The sequence below is a fragment of the Aspergillus aculeatus genome (assembly GCF_001890905.1).
Source record: "Aspergillus aculeatus ATCC 16872 unplaced genomic scaffold ASPACscaffold_14, whole genome shotgun sequence".
Taxonomy (NCBI): Eukaryota; Fungi; Ascomycota; class Eurotiomycetes; order Eurotiales; family Aspergillaceae; genus Aspergillus; species Aspergillus aculeatus.
The window spans coordinates 695,180-711,510 of NW_017962989.1; the positions used below are offsets into that span (position 1 = coordinate 695,180).

Here is a 16,331-nt window from a genome sequence, read left to right on the forward strand (position 1 = left end):
CGACTAGATGAATCCAGTTTCAACCCAGTAGAGGCAGTAGACGCAGTAAAACCCAGTGAACACGAGAAAAGTTCGGGATGGAGAGAAATCCACCAGGGTAAGTGGAGTGGAGACCACATGCGGATTGCGGAGAAATCCAGCGAAAAAGTTCCCCGTGGGCAGCCAAAGCGGCCTTAGCGTTAGGTAAGCCGAGCCGAATTTCTCTTCTTCTTCTCCTTCTTCTCCAATGCCGGCACCGGGACAATTTCGGAGACTCTCCGGCACCATTCCACCTTGGTGAATGGGCCCCGCGTGACTGTCTGGCTGCCCGCTTCAATGTTCTTCTCTCCAGTTCCCGATTCTTCCCCATAATATCTTGGTTTGGAGTTGTACTAGGAAGCATAGTTGCGCCATTTTCCACCCCCACGAATTCAAACGATGCCCAACATGGGCACAATCCAACAACTCATTCAGCGTTAATACTTTATCCACGATGCCTGCCGTCCAGCTGAAGCCTTCACCTCCCTTTTCCCTTTCGTTCTCTCAGGGATTCCGACTTCCCCATTCGCTCCCCTGGCTGAGAATCCAAACAAAAAAAAAGCTTCCCGGCCGTTCAACCACGGCTGAGGGTCAACCCTCGTCCAAACCACTTGTAAGACTAAAACCCGCCCAGGAGTTGCACCCCCACACATTCTGCATCATTCGGCCATGGGGGAAGGTTTGCCCTGCTCTCTGGGGGTGGAAGTGGATTCGTGGGTTGACAGAAAATAACCACACAAAATAAAACAATATTATCACGTAGTTGGGAAAGCAAGGAAAGAAGTCAGCTGGGTTGCATTATTATGGCTCTGAAATTATTCGAGACAGACAAACATAGTCGCAACAATAGATCAAAACCATCGCATCGCTAATCAAATACACAACACAGCACAGCACAGCAAGAGAATCTTCTCTTCAAACAACCCGCTGGGAGGAAAAGAAAGTAATTATGTAAACCGCAGCGCATCCCCGATATGGCCCTTGGGGTAACTCAACTCACTAATTTCTCACTTTCCTCACTCTCCTTCCTACTGAGTACTCACCCCGCCCTTCTCCATCGGCACCACCCGACTGTGTGAAAAGACGAAAGACTAAAACCAGCAAGTCCGCATCTTTTCCCTGCAGGTCGAGAGTTGGTGCCCCCCTCCCCTTTCTTCCCTTCTCGTCTTAGTTTTTTTTTTCTCTCTCTCTTTGACTCCGGGCTATTCCTTTACTCCCTCCCACACCGCCAGGATTTAGCTCCCAAGCTCAGTCAATCATCATTGGTTCCTTGACATTATCGTCGACCCGGCATCCCTACCGGTTTTCGTGCGCTAGGATCCGCTCCCCCGGCCACGTAGGGTGAACCCGGCCGACTGCTCGGATTCTGGCCGGGGCTGGGCGACCGGCCCCCATGCAGGCGTGCCCGGAGTCGTTCCTGGGCCGACGCTGCGCGCTCCAGCGGTTGTTGCGTCACGCCGCCGCCGGTCACGGGGCCCGAGATCGTCTGGTAGGATCCGGCGCGCTGACTGGGCAGGGGACGGCCGCCCCCGGATGGATGGTGAGGGTGCTGCTGCATTGCCGACGGGCTCGGGGACAGGCTGTTGTGGGCGATTGGGCCCCCCGGAGCACTAGCCGTCGCCGACAGCGGTGCCCCCATGCTGTTGTTGCTGTTGTTATTTCCCCCGGCGGTCATGCGACCCCGGCGCAAACTGGATGTCTGGGAGGTCGGAGCCGTGGCGGAGCCCGCATCTCCCCATAGGTCGCCCAGTCCACCACCACCACCACCGCTGCCGCTACCGCTGCCGCCACGTCCGTATACTGATGACGCTGGGGCGCCACCAGCAGCGCCGGGTGGGATCTGGGAGGTCGCGATGACCCGCGCCGGTGCCGGCGCGGGGGCTTTTGGGTCCGGGGGCAGCCACGAGGGATACGGTCGCCCCTTTTCGGTGTAGTAGGCGCGCAGCACGTTCGAGATGTGCGAGCAGTCCTCGTTGTCCGGGTCGTCGCGCTCGTCGCCCGACGTGATGGCCCGTTTCAAAGAGTTGAGCCGGGTGCCCAGGTTCGAGATGGCCGACGAGGACGTCAGCGACGAGAAGTATGAAGTCATTCTGGTGTAGTTGCTGCCCGTCCCTGGCCGTGCGATTGATTGTTTTTGCGAGGTGGAGGAGGGGGGGAGCCAGAGAAAAGGGTTGAAGGATCAGCCAATGGTGGGGTATCAAGCGGTTGAGACGAGGGGTGAAGGACAATGCGGAGGAAGGCGGAAGAGAGGTGGCAGCAGGGCGCCCTGCAAGGTGAGAGCAACCAGGGTCGTAAATTAGCCGTCAAAGGCGAATCGCAAGAAAGCTTGGGACACGGTATGCCGAAGATGCCAGACACGACGTGTAGCAGGAACAGGAGTTGAGCAAGCACCCTCGTAAGGGGAGTTTGGCATTAATTGGGGATTGACTCTGACCATGTTGGCGATCCACTCTCCGTGTTTCACTCCGCCCGCTGGCCGCAGCACGTGAGCCGCCGGCCTGCCACACCGCCAACTGGTAACTTAGCCGCCGTTGTTCCATGCAAGGAACAACGGCAGGCAACTAGAAGCTTCGCTACATCTTCGAGATCTACAACCAGCACCAGCACCAGCGCCATCATCAGAACAATCATTCAACAAGCTATATGCAATGGCTGGGTATGATATGCCCGATCGCAGCATGAGAAACAACGAAAGAAAAAAAAAAAAGGTAAAGTCAGTAGATACATCAACGAAACTCGAACCGAAACAACGCCATACGAAAACATGACCACAACCGAGCTTTTTGTAGTAAAACCCCCATCCTCTCCAAAAATCCGGCAATGGGGTTTAAGCCAGAACCTTTCCAGGCCCCTCAGTCTCATACTCGATCTCGATGCGAGGACCCTTCTTGCGGGGCTTCGCCTGGGGAGCAGGACGCTTGCGCTTGAAGCCGGGAGCGGGCTTCTTCTTGGCGGCGCCCTCATCCTCACTGTGCTGCGAGTCATCCTCCTCATCGCTGTCCTCCTCATCCTCACTATCATCCTCGTCCTCCTCACTGAAATCCTCACTATCGTCCGCGGACTCCCCACCGATCCAGTCCTCCAAATCCTCAAGATCACTCTCCTCAACATCACTAACATACTCGACCTGCCCGACGCCCTCCTCACCCTCCTCCTCCAACTCCTCCTCATCGTCGATGCGCTCCCCATCATCAAGATCCTCATCGCGCTCGCCCTCGCCCGTGCGCTCCAACCCGCGCAGCACCTTCTTCCAGATCCCCTCTTCGACGTTGAGCGGCCGGTCGCCGTACGCCCCGCTGCGCAGCCGCTCGATCAGCTCGCGCTCGATGGCGCGCTCGATCTTGGCGGCGGACTCCGCCTTGCGCTCGCGGGTGGCCTCACGGCGCCGCACCTTGGGCGCCAGGCGGGGCACGACGGTCTCGCCCAGGCGCTCCTCCTCCTTCGCGAGGCGCCGCATGCGCAGCGACACCTGCGTCAGCCGCGTCAGCCGCTGCTTGCACTTGTGCACCAGGAACTTGGGCCAGTAGATCAGCCGCTCGTCCAGCTGCTCCAGCGCCTTGGCGTAGTTGCTCGACAGGCGGATCCGCTCCCACCACTTGGACGGCATGTGCGCCCGCTCCACCGTCTTCATGTACAGGTACATCACCCCGGTCTCCGGGTCCGACCGCACCGTCGCGTACCGCGAGTTGGCCAGCGGGCACGATTGCCGGTTGCACAGGCCCGAGACGTTGTATTCATTGCGGCAGAAGTTTTGGCCCTTGGTGGTTCTTTATTTCTTTTTATTAGCATTGTGCCGTTTGGGGATATGGTCCAGAAGTGATTGTAGAATTGGTTGGATTCTCTCCTCCTTTGGCGATGCGGGAAAAAAATGACGCCGGAAAAAAAAAAAAAAAAAAACTCACTTCAGTTTGTAGGAACAAAACTGCTGGTTGATCACCTGCCAGACAATCTCGTCGGACGACATCTTGACGTTTTGGAATCTTTACTTGCTTGATGCGCAAGTTTCGAGCTTGATCACAGATTACAAGCCGGGTTTGTCGGTGATGGTTTGGGTCCGGGGGGCCACCAAAACTTCGCGATGCGGCGGTGGAGAGGAGACGAGGAAGGTGAAAAAAAGTTGCCGCAGTGATCGAGTCACGTGAGGGGTGGTTTTCCAAACCTTTTTTTCTTATCGATAAGGCTAGGCCATCCTTCCCTCATCCAAACACAATCCTCGGAATTGAATTGGACTGATGATTGTTGATTAGTCGCGGTTTCATCCCAGTACCATGCACTACCTGATCTGCTGCTGGGTGAGGCAGGATATGCTACCCAGCTAATACAATTCAACTCTATCTATCCTGTAATGTACGTATTACCACCCACTTTCCATGTGCAGGGGAGCCCCATCCCATTCAGTCCCGTTCACCATCGGTCCACCGCCCGCTGCTGCTGCCGCCGCCGCCGCCGCAGCAGCGGCCAACTCGGCTTCCTCGCTACTGCCCGGGAACCCCTCATCCCCAGCTATACCCCATCCCATCGCCTCGAGCTCTCTGGTGAAAAAGTCCCGCTCTTCCTCCATAAGAGACGCGCCCTCCTCGCCGCCCATCACGTCCTTGTACCGTCGGAGGTGCCACCAGTGGGTGAGTCCACGCAGCGCCTGCTCGAGCGGCAACGCCTCCTCGACCTCCGCGTCGATGTCCGCGCCCGAGAGCCAGTCATCCCGTAGCTCCGGCCGACAGTAGAGGTAGATGGCAGTGATTACACGCATGTTGCTCTGGCGCCACTTGCGGCCGCAGAACGGGACCTGCGACTTGAAGAGCTTGAGCGTGTAGAAGCGCAGGTGCGGGTCGGGGATTTTGAGTCCCTTGCGGAGGATGGTGCTGGACTTGTATTGCACCAGCAAGAGGCACCGGTGCGCCTTGTCGCGCGTGATCTTCTGCATGATGTGCAGGTAGTTAATCGCGGAGAAGAAGTTGCGGAAGGAGAACTCGGTGATCGGCTCCTTGGGCGGCGGCGCGATCGGGTACCCGAGCTCGTCCACCTCGGGACGATGGGGCCCCTCGCTGAACTCCGGAAGCAGGGATTCGGGCGACGGCCCTCGTACGGAGGAGTGGCCGGTCGTGTCCTGGCGTTGGCGGGTGATGGGCGGAGGGATCGCTTCGTCCTCGCTGGGCAAGGATTCGTCGTCCAGGTCGGGGGGCGGATGGTCGGACTTGAGATGACAAAATCGGAAGAAGCTGCTCGGAGTGCCGGTTAACACCCCACCCTCAGAATAAGATGAGAACAAAACACATACCCCAGCTCGTCGCGATCATTCTTCTGCGCAACCGCTTGATCAAGGTCTTGATGAGCAAACATCTTGAGAATCAGAGGTAGATAGTTGGAATCAAGAAGCAACTGCGTCATGTACTCAAACTTGAGTATATCTAGGCCTCGTTAGCCTGGTTCGTAGACGCTCAGTCAAAACTACCTACGAGATCGCTTGAACCACTTGAGCAGGAGCAGGAAAGATCCTGATATCGCCTTGGACGTGATCTCTCGGAGCCGCACATTGTCCAGCTCGTCAATGGCTGCTTCAATGCTCCGCTCTCCAGGGCCATGGTGTAAGGCGGATGGGTATCCATTGGCCGGGCCATAGTTGTCACTTGAAAGGCATGGTTATCAGCCTTGATTTATCAAAACGGAAGGAATTCGCGAAACCACTTACCTCATCCCTTGTCCATTCTGTCCGTTAGCCTGATTGACCATAGCACTGACGTTCGTCAAGATTATCTTGAGGAAGACGATCGTGATGGACTGTAAATGCACTAGAGCTTGTCTCTGCAGCGGCAGTTAGCTCCTGACTAATTCTCCAAGCCCGTAGAGCACTCACGTAGAATGACTCAACAGCATCTAAGCGTTGTTGAATGTCTTCATTTTCTGTTTCTTTGTCGGAGGGCTGATCAACACTCGATCTTTCTTTGAAATTAAATCCCAGGTTGCGCATCTCATCTGCTAGTTCTTCTGTCTCAAACTCGGTCGACGGAAACGTCTCATTCGGGCACCAGCCGCGGTCATACTTCATGAAACGCTCTCTCTCCTCCCACAGTTGCTGCATCGCCCGGGTCATCTTAACGTGGGTCGAGAATAGTTTCCCCGCCTCGATAATCGAAGCGGGAACATCACTACCCTCCCATCTCTTACCTACCAGAACGTCTTGCAGCTCGGTTGTCCCTTTTCCGCCGAGATCGTTGCTCGAATTATCCAGGGGTGGGTACATGAAGGGGAAGTTCTGGTTGGTCTGGTAATTTTGCTTCTTTCCCGCCTTACCGCCGGGTCCGATTGGGGAGGGCGGCGGAGAAGGGGCCGGCGTTGCGATGTGGACGGATTGGTGGATGATCGAGCCACTTCCGCCCGCTACGGAGGGCCCCACGCCGGAAAATGGACCGTTGGAAGTGTTGATCCGACTGGGGTGCTGAGGAAGCGGTGGCAGGATCGAATTGTTCTCCAATTCCAGGGGCACCACTGGGGGTGGTGGGTTATAGGCAGGATACTTTGACGTGATCTCCTGTCTGAAGTTGTGGTAATCCAGGGGCGAGGCAGTAAGAAAAGGAGTCCTGCGCGGTGAAGCATTCTCTCGTGCCTCAAAGGCGGGCTCCAGTGTCTTCTTGGCCTCCTTCAACTTGCTACTACCTCCAAAGAAGAGGAGTATGGTCTTCCAAAACAGAAGAATGATACGGGTGAGAGGAATATTGGCCGAGTCATCCCAGCGCAACCTAGCAATGATCTCGACTAAGAATACCAGCAGATTTGGCTCCAGATGCATGAGAGTTTCCCGCAGCGATGCATTCTTCGGCTCGAGGATTTCCTGCCTTCGAGCAACTTCAACGACGAAATATAGAGGCGTCAGTAGCAGGTTTGCCTCGCGTTCCATGTATGCTGAATTGGCGGAATCGGGGCCGGCCCCCTCCGGTCCTTGGGAGGACGAGCTTCGGTGCCTCTCGAAGACCCGGCATAAGCAATCCAACAAGGCCTGAATACCATCACATTCGTGGAGGAGGTGAACACTATGCTCGATCCATTTGACTTGTAATGATTTCTTCTCCGGAATTTCAGCGCCCGGGGGAGAGACATCTCCAGGATAGTCAGGCGCAACCTCTCCAGCGGTGACACCCCACACACCTGTCACGGCATAACAAAGTGCTTCCGAAGCCTCGAACCGCACTATGCCCGTACTTTCGCCTAGCCCGTCGACGATATGGCTCATGAATGCCTTCTGCAGGTCTCGCGGGGCGGCAAGCCAGTTCTGCTGCGAGGGGTCTACCGAGCGATCCTCACAGAAGGTGTGCCATTTGTGCTCAAAGGACCACTTCATGCCGACCAGCATGGCCCGATCGTACTCATTGTACTGGAACCACTCTTCAATCTCCTCTACAAACGGTTGGGCGTCAGCATATTCGAAGGCGTATGCCGGTTGTTCCACCTTGGGCATCTCCTGGACCAGTTGTCTTAGTTGCGCCAGACTCAGCGAGTCGGGTGGCGCGTCCTGGTTCTGGTTATGCTGGACAGGCGCGGGCGGCGGAGGCTGAAGAGGGGGCGGCGGGGCGGAAGAGTCCCGGCGCAGCTCTGGGCGTCGCGGCGGCAACTTCTCCGCCCCCCTGGGAGCTTGCTCCAGCGTACTAGTCGTTGGTGCATGGTCGGAAAACGCCTGCTGCTCCTGTCGCAGCTCCTCGGCAACCTCTTCCAGCATTTGGTCATCCGAGACAGTGCTGATATCCGTGCCTGTCTGGTCGACTTCGTCCGCCTTCACAATATGCTGCTCCTCCAGGCCAGCATCGGAGGGAATTGGAGGATCATCCATTGCGCGGGGAAGAAAATATTCCAACTAGTATTTCCACTTCCCTGCCTCTTCAAATGAAGAAAAAGAGCAAAGAGCTGAGCTGCTTCGGTTATTCAAAATACTCAACAGGGATTAATGCTGAGGGGAACCGAGGCTTTGTCAGGGGGGCGAGTGGAACAAGAGACTAGTCGTTTAGCCTAACTAGTGACTAGTAGTAATGCAAAATGAACAATAGAGAGTACCATTCCACATGACGTGTAGTCAAACTAGAGACATACTTTGTCCGGCAGAGCTGGACGTCCAAATAAGAAAGCGGCGCTCGGCAGCATTCTTAATGAATGGAGTGGGAGCCGTCGTTCCGCGGAAGTCACCGGTCACGTGCAAGGAACGGCCCAGCCAGGCGGAGGCTTGGTTCCGGCTATGGGGGCATTAATCTACTCAGTGTCTGGATTTGCTTCAGGCTTCAGCTTTTTTGAAATTAGTTTCTTCTAGTAGATTTGTACAAAGTAGAACCCAAGATTGAAGTGCTAAGGTCCTCTCAGCACTGAACATCGTGAAGTTGAATTCTCTCGATGCGTGGTGACACTATATATTCTAACACCTCTCCGCTCTGGGTCTTCCAGGTTTTGAGTTAAGGGCATCCTGCGTTTCATTCCAGAAGAGGCAAGAAAACCAAGATGAGATGACGATCAAGCTCTGCACCTGCCAAGGCTAAAGTTATTGTTCTATAGACTCAGGTAAAAGGTACTGTTCCCGGATCCTCCACTGAAGTTTCACATAGTGTGGCCGGCCCGAGTGCCGAAGGCTCAGAGACTACCGAGCCATGCACGTCAACCACAGGCTTCTAGTTGTAAAGGCAGGCGTGTGGCGGGAACGACATATTTACCAGACAGAGGGACCGTTGGGTAGCCCTACTCCCTGATTAGCACCCCAAGGCGCATGCACATTTCATTCGGTTTTCTTTGAACGACGCTCACTGTTTCCTTTCCGCTTCGAAGCCCGCTTCGCTTCCGAGTGTTGCCATCCGGCCTCTACAAGGTCCTCGTTTACCACTAAGTCGCGAAGCCGGAAAAACTTCGAGACTTTCAAGTCTAGTACCCAGTCGACCCAGCCGAGGACGCGGATCTGCCGCGTAACGAAAAACCACGCGAGGGCACACGAGGCACCCGCACTACAGCCCGCCAGGACCTGCTTGGGAGTGTGATAGTTCAGGTAAACGCGACTGACAGCCACTGCAGCAGCAGCGACGCACAGCACAAGAGAGAGGAGGGCTCGGACCCCAAAATGAACCGTGGCTGCTGGGCGGGTTAAGGCAGGGGAATGTCGGAGAACCAAGAAGAGTCCAGCGTATACGGCAAAAAAAGCCATAAACTGGGCATGCGACGATGGCATGCCATAACCCTTGCCGAACATTTCTGCGGCAGGCGTTAGTTTGGACCAGATATTTCACATTTTTCTTTTTCCTTTTTATCTTGCCGTGGGTAAATCAACTTACGTTTTGGCCTTTCTTCCTTGATGATGCGCTTTAGGACAAAGTTCAGCGCCTCACAGCCCATCTGACCAGCAAACATCAAGACGACTTCGACTTCTCTGGACGCCCAGGCAAGGGTGACATAGGAGATGACCAGGGCCTGGGGCACTAAAGCAAGATAAGCGGATACATAGGAGAGCAGATCCTCAGGATTCTGCCTTCGTTAGCATGGAGTAATGCATAAACAGCCCTTCGAGCGCTCGTCACCCCGGGCGCCAAAGGTGGGAACGTACATAATGGACATGGGTCAGTGATAAGGATGCTAGGGGGCCGTCCGCCATTGTGTTGTAGTTGTCGGCCTGTTGTGTGGCCAGGAACTGATATTTGGGAGATCTTCTTTTCAATCGGCCCTCAATTTAGACTCGGCCAAGGTATGTTTCTTAAAGATGAATGGGATGATAGCAATGGACTAGCAGCGACTGTCCGGCGGAGTGTTAACCAAGCGATGACCACCTAATCACACAGCATCATATCGTGCAGGTGTCAGAATCAATGTTCTTAGGGAGAAGACTGCTGGTGGATGTTTAAACAAATAGTTTGAAGCTTCCCTCCAAGCCGATGTCCATAGGGAGTAAACATTCAATAATCAATCATCAAGAATTCAAGATGTCCAGTCGATGTCCAGTCAAGGAAAAGAGAACGGGAGGCGGAGTGGGTCCGCAAGGGGAAAGCCAAGTCACGGGGGGTTTTGTTAAAGCGGCGGGGGAAAAGGAGGGGCAGGCAGGGGAAATCCTTTTGGCCTTGTCGCCTCAGGCCGGATCGGCCAGTGAGCGAATCTGCTAACTTATCTCTGAGTCAGGTTTTGTTTTCAGTAACTTCCAACTAACAACCTGAACTATTAATGCAAGACTGGGCAGCAAAACCCAGCTAGCTCAGTTCTCTATGCCTGACTCCCTTTATAACTATTCTGGTTCCCACTCCTGTTTCCTCTGAGTGTTCTAGCTCGCCTGCCTTACCTCTACTTACTCTATTGCTGTACCACTGCTCTTTCTAATCCACTGTCTGTGACTGTATTATCCTATCCTCTCTTATCTCGGGCCAAACCATGACGCACTTCTCCTCACGTCCTCACTCCGATTCTTCTTTCTACATACTCTCTAGACTGCGAATAATACAAAACTCTCTTCGTTTCATTCATCCTCTGTTCGCTTCTAACTCTTTTGATTCCCCGACGGTTCCACCGCCCCCATAATACTAATTGTCTAGACCGCACACACGCCTGCAGTATCTGAGAGGTCCGACTTCCGCCGCCACCCTCGATAATCGCATTGTCTGATTGACTAATCCGTGGTTTAGCAGCAGAACTCTTCCCTCTCCTGTCGCCTCATCGCTCACCACCTACCATTTAAATGTCTATGTAGGGAATGCATGTTATCGACGGTGGGCGCTATCAGACATAGGGACATCGAATCGGACATTGCGCACTTCCATCACGTTGACGGGCCTCAATTGCCACCCGTCATCTCGCCATCCCAGATACAAAACAACCTGCGAACGATAGCCCTCCACGGAAGACGTGCGTTGCCTTTGGGCTAGTTCTGCGGAAAGAACGCCCGGAGCCATTATGACAGAGTCGGAGTCGGTTATGGAAGATGACCGCTCGGTCGAGCTGTCGTCTATCGCTGCTATCTTCCCGGAAATAACGATCGACCCCGCCTCGCCGTACCAAGCCTCGCTAGACATACCCGTCAAACCATCCAGACCCATACGCGTGCGCTTTCAGCAGCAACAGCAGCAACAGCAGCTACCCGAGAACGTCTTTCCTGCTATCTTGACCCCTCCCACGTCCGTCGACGCCGGCGAAAACGGTTTCCCGTTCAAGGCGGAGGAGCAAATCGTTCCAGCCGAACCCGACAATGATGTCCATTTCATATCGCACTTCCCTCCTCTTTGCCTCGAGATCGAGCTACCCGAAGGCTATCCAGCCGAGCAAGCGCCTTTGTTCAATCTCGAAACGAACCCTGCCTGGTTACCTCCCTCGACATTGTCTGAACTCGTAGATGATGGCAAGCGTCTTTGGGAGGAGTGCGGCAGGGACTTGGTGGTTTACACATACATTGACCACCTTCAGCAGTTATGTGACACGGGCTTTGGCTCTAGTGGAAGCCCCGACGGCGAGATGCAGCTTTCTCGAGATTTGAAAATCGCGTTGTTGGATTTCAACAGTAAGACTGAACAGGAAATGTTCGAACAGGAGACTTTTGAATGTGGTGTCTGCCTGGAACCAAAGAAAGGCATAAATTGTCACCGTCTTCTGCGGTGCTCGCACGTTTTCTGCGTTGCCTGTCTGCAGGACTTCTACAACGCCTGCATCACTGAAGGCGATATTGAGAGTGTGAAGTGTCTAGCTCCTAACTGTGGCAAAGAAACAGCTCTTACAGCCTCCACAGGCGACGTGCCAAAGAAGCGAAAGAAAATTGACCGAACGCTCAGCCCCAGCGAGTTGCTACAGATTCCTCTGGAGCAGGAGACCGTGCAGCGCTTCGTATCTCTCAAGCGCAAGAAAAGGCTTGAAGCGGACAAGTCGACAGTATACTGTCCTCGTGAATGGTGCCAAGGTGCCGCTCGCTCAAAAAAGCACCCCAAACCCATGGACCCGATGTCTGACGACCTCGACGTGTCTGACGATGACGAGGAGGCGACCCGTGTCTTTGATCCCCTCGGTGACGAAGCTCAGTTGCCCCCCATGGCTGAACGGGTGGCGATCTGCGAGGATTGCAACTACGCATTCTGTTGTGTTTGCAAGAAAGGCTGGCATGGGGAACTGGTCCGTTGCTTCCCTCGGCGTGCAGCCGAGCTGACCGCCGAAGAAAAGGCGACCGAAGAATATCTGCGGCAATATACATCCGCTTGTCCGACGTGCAATGCTCCCTGCCAGAAGAAGATGGGATGCAACCATATGATATGCTTCAAATGCGACACACACTTCTGCTACCTCTGCTCTTGTTGGCTGTTTGAGGAAAACCCTTACCGGCATTTCAACGATCCGGAGAGTCAGTGCTACCAAAGGCTTTGGGATCTGGAAGGCGGTGACGGCATCGACCCTGACGGGGCTGAAGCCTTGCATCAAGTTCCCGCGCAACTCATAGAGATTGACGACGATAGTGACGACGAAGACCTGGTTGCCATGGAACTGGGTCAACATCCGCCTCCCCCGGCTCCGGTGCCCCCAAGAGTCAACCCTGGTCATGGCGCCGGGGCTCATGGCGAACGCGGCAATGAAGATGCTGCAGCTCGGGCTGCAGCGGCCGAGAGACAAGCACAGGCACGAGCCATGGCTGAAGTCCGGCGTCGTCCGGAGGCTGAAGCGGCCAGAGAAGGTCAACCGCAACGACATGCGCGGCCTGGCCTGCAACGATTTCTAGAACTGGTTCAGAATGACCGGGAAGACGAATGGGACAGTGATGAACTCGATGATGATTTCTAGGTACTTTTTATTCTCTTTATCTTGCCCCTTTCCCATCATACGTCACGTCATGCTATACACGTACGTGTTATGGGCTCATAGGACATCTCATGCCTCTCCTTGTTTCTGCACCGTGTTGTTCATTACTAGAGAACAGGCGCACGGTGTCTTTCCATGGTTCTGATGACTTGCATCCATATCGTGCTTGCACAGCGATTTTCAAATTTAATTAATCAGTCAACTTATGTATTCAACGTGTCTTCCATCCAGATAGTACAGACCGCTGGGAGTCCTGTTCTTCATGTTCGTGCACACGGCCAAGTGCAATAGGCCTTTTACTCGGCACCAGGGGGGCAGTGCAATTCTTTACTCGGGGTAGTCTTGCCTCACCCCTAATGGATTGGACAATAATAATAGTAAGGACAAATGGCTTCTGGCGCCAATGTAGTCAGAACCGGCGGCGGTACCTATCGTTGCCGCCACTTTCAAAGTGAATTAGGGGTCGGACTCAGACTGTGACACAACAGAGAGGATTGGGTTTCAATATATTAGACTACCTACTCTCTCTCTCTCTCTCCCATCAGCTTAAGAACTTTTGTTGCTTGTTGAGCTGCCATTTCCTCAACCATCGTTCTGCAACCATGTCACCTCCATCTGACACAAGGGTTTCCCAGCCCCGCCCCGTGGCAGATGGCACGGAGTTGATGGCATACTTACCCCCCTCGAACTTGTTTGCAGGGGTTCTGCCTCGGGCGTCGCCAGGAGACATGGATACGGTGTGGCAAAGGCTTGTTGAGAATCAGGTTAACGCAATGGCGCCTCCTGCTGGCTCAAGAATCCCCCATCTTCGTCCGATTGAGAATGGCAAGCAGCTGGTGGTCCATGGCCGACCATTTCTGGTCTTGCCTGGAATGCTTCAGCTATCTTCATCCTTCACCTCGCCGGAGTACACATACACGGTGTGGCAAAAGCTCGTCGACGCTCATGTCAACACGGTGCTAGGACGTGTGGCCTGGGAGGAAACCGAGCCATTTGAGGGCCATTTCCTTTTGGACAAACTTGACGAGGTCATCTTGGGGGCTCGCAAGCATGGTTTACATCTTGTACTGCTCTGGTGTGGCTCATTCCACGAGCTCATTGGCGCAGGCGCGGCGGTGTTCTGGACGTATCGGAAACGCTGTCGCTCTTTCAAGATGAGACACGTGCTTGCAATAGCGAGCCTTTGCTCGTCTCATGCGCCACTTGAAGGAAATTGACAGCGATCATTCCACCACCTTGATGGTTCAGGTAGAGAACGCCACCGCCTCCGCTGCAGCTGGATTGCTTGCTGGGGATTCCCGCGACACCTTTCCCGCCGCCGAGGAACGCTTCGCGCAACCCGTTTCATCAGAGTTGGTGTCGTTTCTGACCAATGACTGGGACCATCTTCAAGCTGGGTTGCAGCGCACACTCGGTCATTTCAAGTCTCAGTCCCGACCATCATTCTTCCCTATGCCTCGAGAATCGTGGGCGGAAGTTTTTGGCCGAGGCCCGCACACGGACGAGCTGTTCATGGCCTACCACTCCGCTCTGTACGTCCACTAGATTGCCACCGCAGGAAAGGGGGAGTACCCTCTTCCATTGTACACCCAGCTCTGGGAGAAAGCCGAAGTTGGAAAGGATGAGAAGGACGACATCCCCACCACTGTAACCGGGGAAGGAGGGACCTCACCTGTGGACTACCACTACCGGTTTTCTGGCGACCTCCTCGATATCTGGCAATGGTTTGCACCTTCCTTGGACTTCGTGGCTCCCAGCCGCTGTCTTCTGGGGAAGCCCTATGCGCGCGTCTGGGCCCAGCATCGACACCACGCCCAGCCATTGTTCCTCTCCGAGCCCCGTCACGACGAGAACAGTGCCGGCCGAATATGGACGGCCTGTGTATCCTACCAAGCCCTAGGAGTCTCTCCGTTGGGGATCGATACGCTGGAGCCGGCCATCAGCCCCTTCACCAAGCATTACCGTCTCCTGTCCTCCATCTCACAGACGGTCCTCCTAGCCCAACAGCTGCCCAGTTCATCTGTCAAGTTTCACTTCGACGACGACAACGACGACGACCCGATGACCGGTGAAAGGAAGAAGAACGATCCTGTCAATCAGCCAATTGTGCGAGAGTATGGAGACTACGAGATCCAGATTGAGCGCTGCCCATCTACTGCTGACACTGCTGCTGAGAAGGGCCGCCCCCTCCTCCCAAGCTCGGGCATGGTCATCCACCGCGGTGGCGGCAACTTCCTTCTCATTGGCTGGGGATTCCGAGTCCATGCGAAGGCCACGGGGGGCTCGAAGTCCAAAGCTCCCCCCAAAGCGGCGCATTGCAGCATCGAATGGGTCTGGGAGAAGGCGGTTGCCAACCGGACCTCGGGGCGATTAAGGCTCTTGCGCAGGATCGACCACAGCGTCTCTATGATGAATGGCTTCTTACATTCGACGTGCCCGGGGAAATGCTCGGCCTGCTTTGATATGCCTGCGGAGGTGAATATTGCCGAGGTTGAATTCCGATCATTCTAATGCGCACCCGTAGGATATTGGGGATATTTGGAACAAAACGGAATAGAATAGGTTACCGTCTTATGCTTTGTCAGGTGTGAAGGAAGTGGATGTGTATGCTATTCATATATGTGTATAAAATACCTAGAACTGTTGCGGGAACAGGGTGCGTCTCCCAGTAATCCATGCCAGATTCCAATATACCCAGCTTTTTTCGGATATTTGACGGAATGTTGCTTGCAAGTTGCGCACCCTCTTCCACAGCCTTGGATAATCACCGTCAGCCGTTCTCACCGGGTCATGTTCTATCCCCGAGCTTGTTCGGCTGGTGTGAAAGCCTTGGTGTAAGAAAGCCAAGAGTACTCTCCATTCGAGTCTTCGTATGTGGTAAGCTGGTTTTGAGTATCTCAGAGCTGATCCAGATAATTCGCATCATGCAGGGTGAACTCCAAGGCTTCTTGAAACGCCGCCTCACCGCGGCTGGTGATGCAGATTTTGACTTTCCCTGGCCTGACCCGCACCCACTCTTTCAGCGCGTTCAACATCTGCCCGTGTTCTCCTTCATCGAATCGGTTTATTCCGTCGAGCAGAAGAGAGATCGTGCGGTCTGCGTATACCTTGTCGGATGCGATTAGGAGGTTCCACGCTGCAAACAACTCACTATCTTCCAGCGAGGAGTACGATCTCAATCTGTGGCTGGAATGTGAGCTGTTCGGCAAGCCGCGGGCTCATCCGCTGCTGCTCAGCAATGAGAATGCTACTCGCTGGACCTCAGACCATAATCCTCGCAGACCGATCCGTCTGATGTTTCCTTTCCTGTTCCCAGTCCTTACCGCGTGCATTGGGATCCCCTGGCGCGGAAGCGATCTTCTTCCTCTTCTACCAGCCGGAGAAGACTACGCGAGCTGGCTGACCCGAATCGTGCCTTTCAGCGCGCTCACCCTTAACGCCATCGGGTCGGCCCAAAGGCAGCTCCACCGCGCGGCCGCTGGGTTCATCGAGCTCTTAGAGCTTTACTAGCGACACGGTCTGTCGCTGGACCAGCA

At 54.6% G+C, this 16,331-nt stretch overlaps 7 protein-coding genes across 7 annotated transcripts; 3 read left to right on the forward strand and 4 right to left on the reverse strand.

Annotated features, from left to right (window-relative positions):
* Positions 1-1,294: 1,294 nt before the first annotated feature.
* On the reverse strand, positions 1,295-2,107 carry ASPACDRAFT_46109 (uncharacterized protein; the record flags this gene model as incomplete). Its single annotated transcript, XM_020201740.1, has 1 exon — positions 1,295-2,107. One exon carries the CDS (start codon positions 2,105-2,107, stop codon positions 1,295-1,297), a length of 813 nt encoding a protein of 270 aa, XP_020053595.1.
* A 606-nt stretch (positions 2,108-2,713) lies between these two features.
* Positions 2,714-4,234, reverse strand: ASPACDRAFT_124123 (ribosome biosynthesis protein MAK16). Its single transcript, XM_020196712.1, has 2 exons — positions 3,921-4,234; positions 2,714-3,785 (listed from the first exon to the last, which is right to left on the reverse strand). Exons 1-2 carry the CDS (start codon positions 3,980-3,982, stop codon positions 2,846-2,848), a joined length of 1,002 nt encoding a protein of 333 aa, XP_020053596.1. The 5' UTR covers positions 3,983-4,234; the 3' UTR covers positions 2,714-2,845.
* ASPACDRAFT_124124 (FAR11/STRIP family protein) lies at positions 4,191-8,135 on the reverse strand. The gene is made up of 5 exons (XM_020196713.1): positions 5,873-8,135; positions 5,708-5,820; positions 5,475-5,644; positions 5,297-5,426; positions 4,191-5,237 (listed from the first exon to the last, which is right to left on the reverse strand). Exons 1-5 carry the CDS (start codon positions 7,838-7,840, stop codon positions 4,373-4,375), a joined length of 3,246 nt encoding a protein of 1,081 aa, XP_020053597.1. The 5' UTR covers positions 7,841-8,135; the 3' UTR covers positions 4,191-4,372.
* A 632-nt stretch (positions 8,136-8,767) lies between these two features.
* ASPACDRAFT_33265 (phosphatase PAP2 family protein) lies at positions 8,768-9,631 on the reverse strand (the record flags this gene model as incomplete). Its single annotated transcript, XM_020199944.1, has 3 exons — positions 8,768-9,234; positions 9,315-9,504; positions 9,584-9,631. 3 exons carry the CDS (start codon positions 9,629-9,631, stop codon positions 8,768-8,770), a joined length of 705 nt encoding a protein of 234 aa, XP_020053598.1.
* A 1,283-nt stretch (positions 9,632-10,914) lies between these two features.
* On the forward strand, positions 10,915-12,777 carry ASPACDRAFT_54004 (RBR-type E3 ubiquitin transferase; the record flags this gene model as incomplete). The annotated part of the gene is made up of 1 exon (XM_020202817.1): positions 10,915-12,777. One exon carries the CDS (start codon positions 10,915-10,917, stop codon positions 12,775-12,777), a length of 1,863 nt encoding a protein of 620 aa, XP_020053599.1.
* Positions 12,778-13,568: 791 nt separating this feature from the next.
* ASPACDRAFT_54005 (putative beta-galactosidase) lies at positions 13,569-15,306 on the forward strand (the record flags this gene model as incomplete). Its single annotated transcript, XM_020202818.1, has 3 exons — positions 13,569-13,910; positions 13,972-14,331; positions 14,365-15,306. 3 exons carry the CDS (start codon positions 13,569-13,571, stop codon positions 15,304-15,306), a joined length of 1,644 nt encoding a protein of 547 aa, XP_020053600.1.
* A 413-nt stretch (positions 15,307-15,719) lies between these two features.
* On the forward strand, positions 15,720-16,305 carry ASPACDRAFT_46115 (uncharacterized protein; the record flags this gene model as incomplete). The annotated part of the gene is made up of 2 exons (XM_020201741.1): positions 15,720-15,896; positions 15,961-16,305. The coding sequence occupies 2 exons, from the start codon at positions 15,720-15,722 to the stop codon at positions 16,303-16,305; spliced, it is 522 nt and encodes a 173-aa protein (XP_020053601.1).
* Positions 16,306-16,331: the final 26 nt, after the last annotated feature.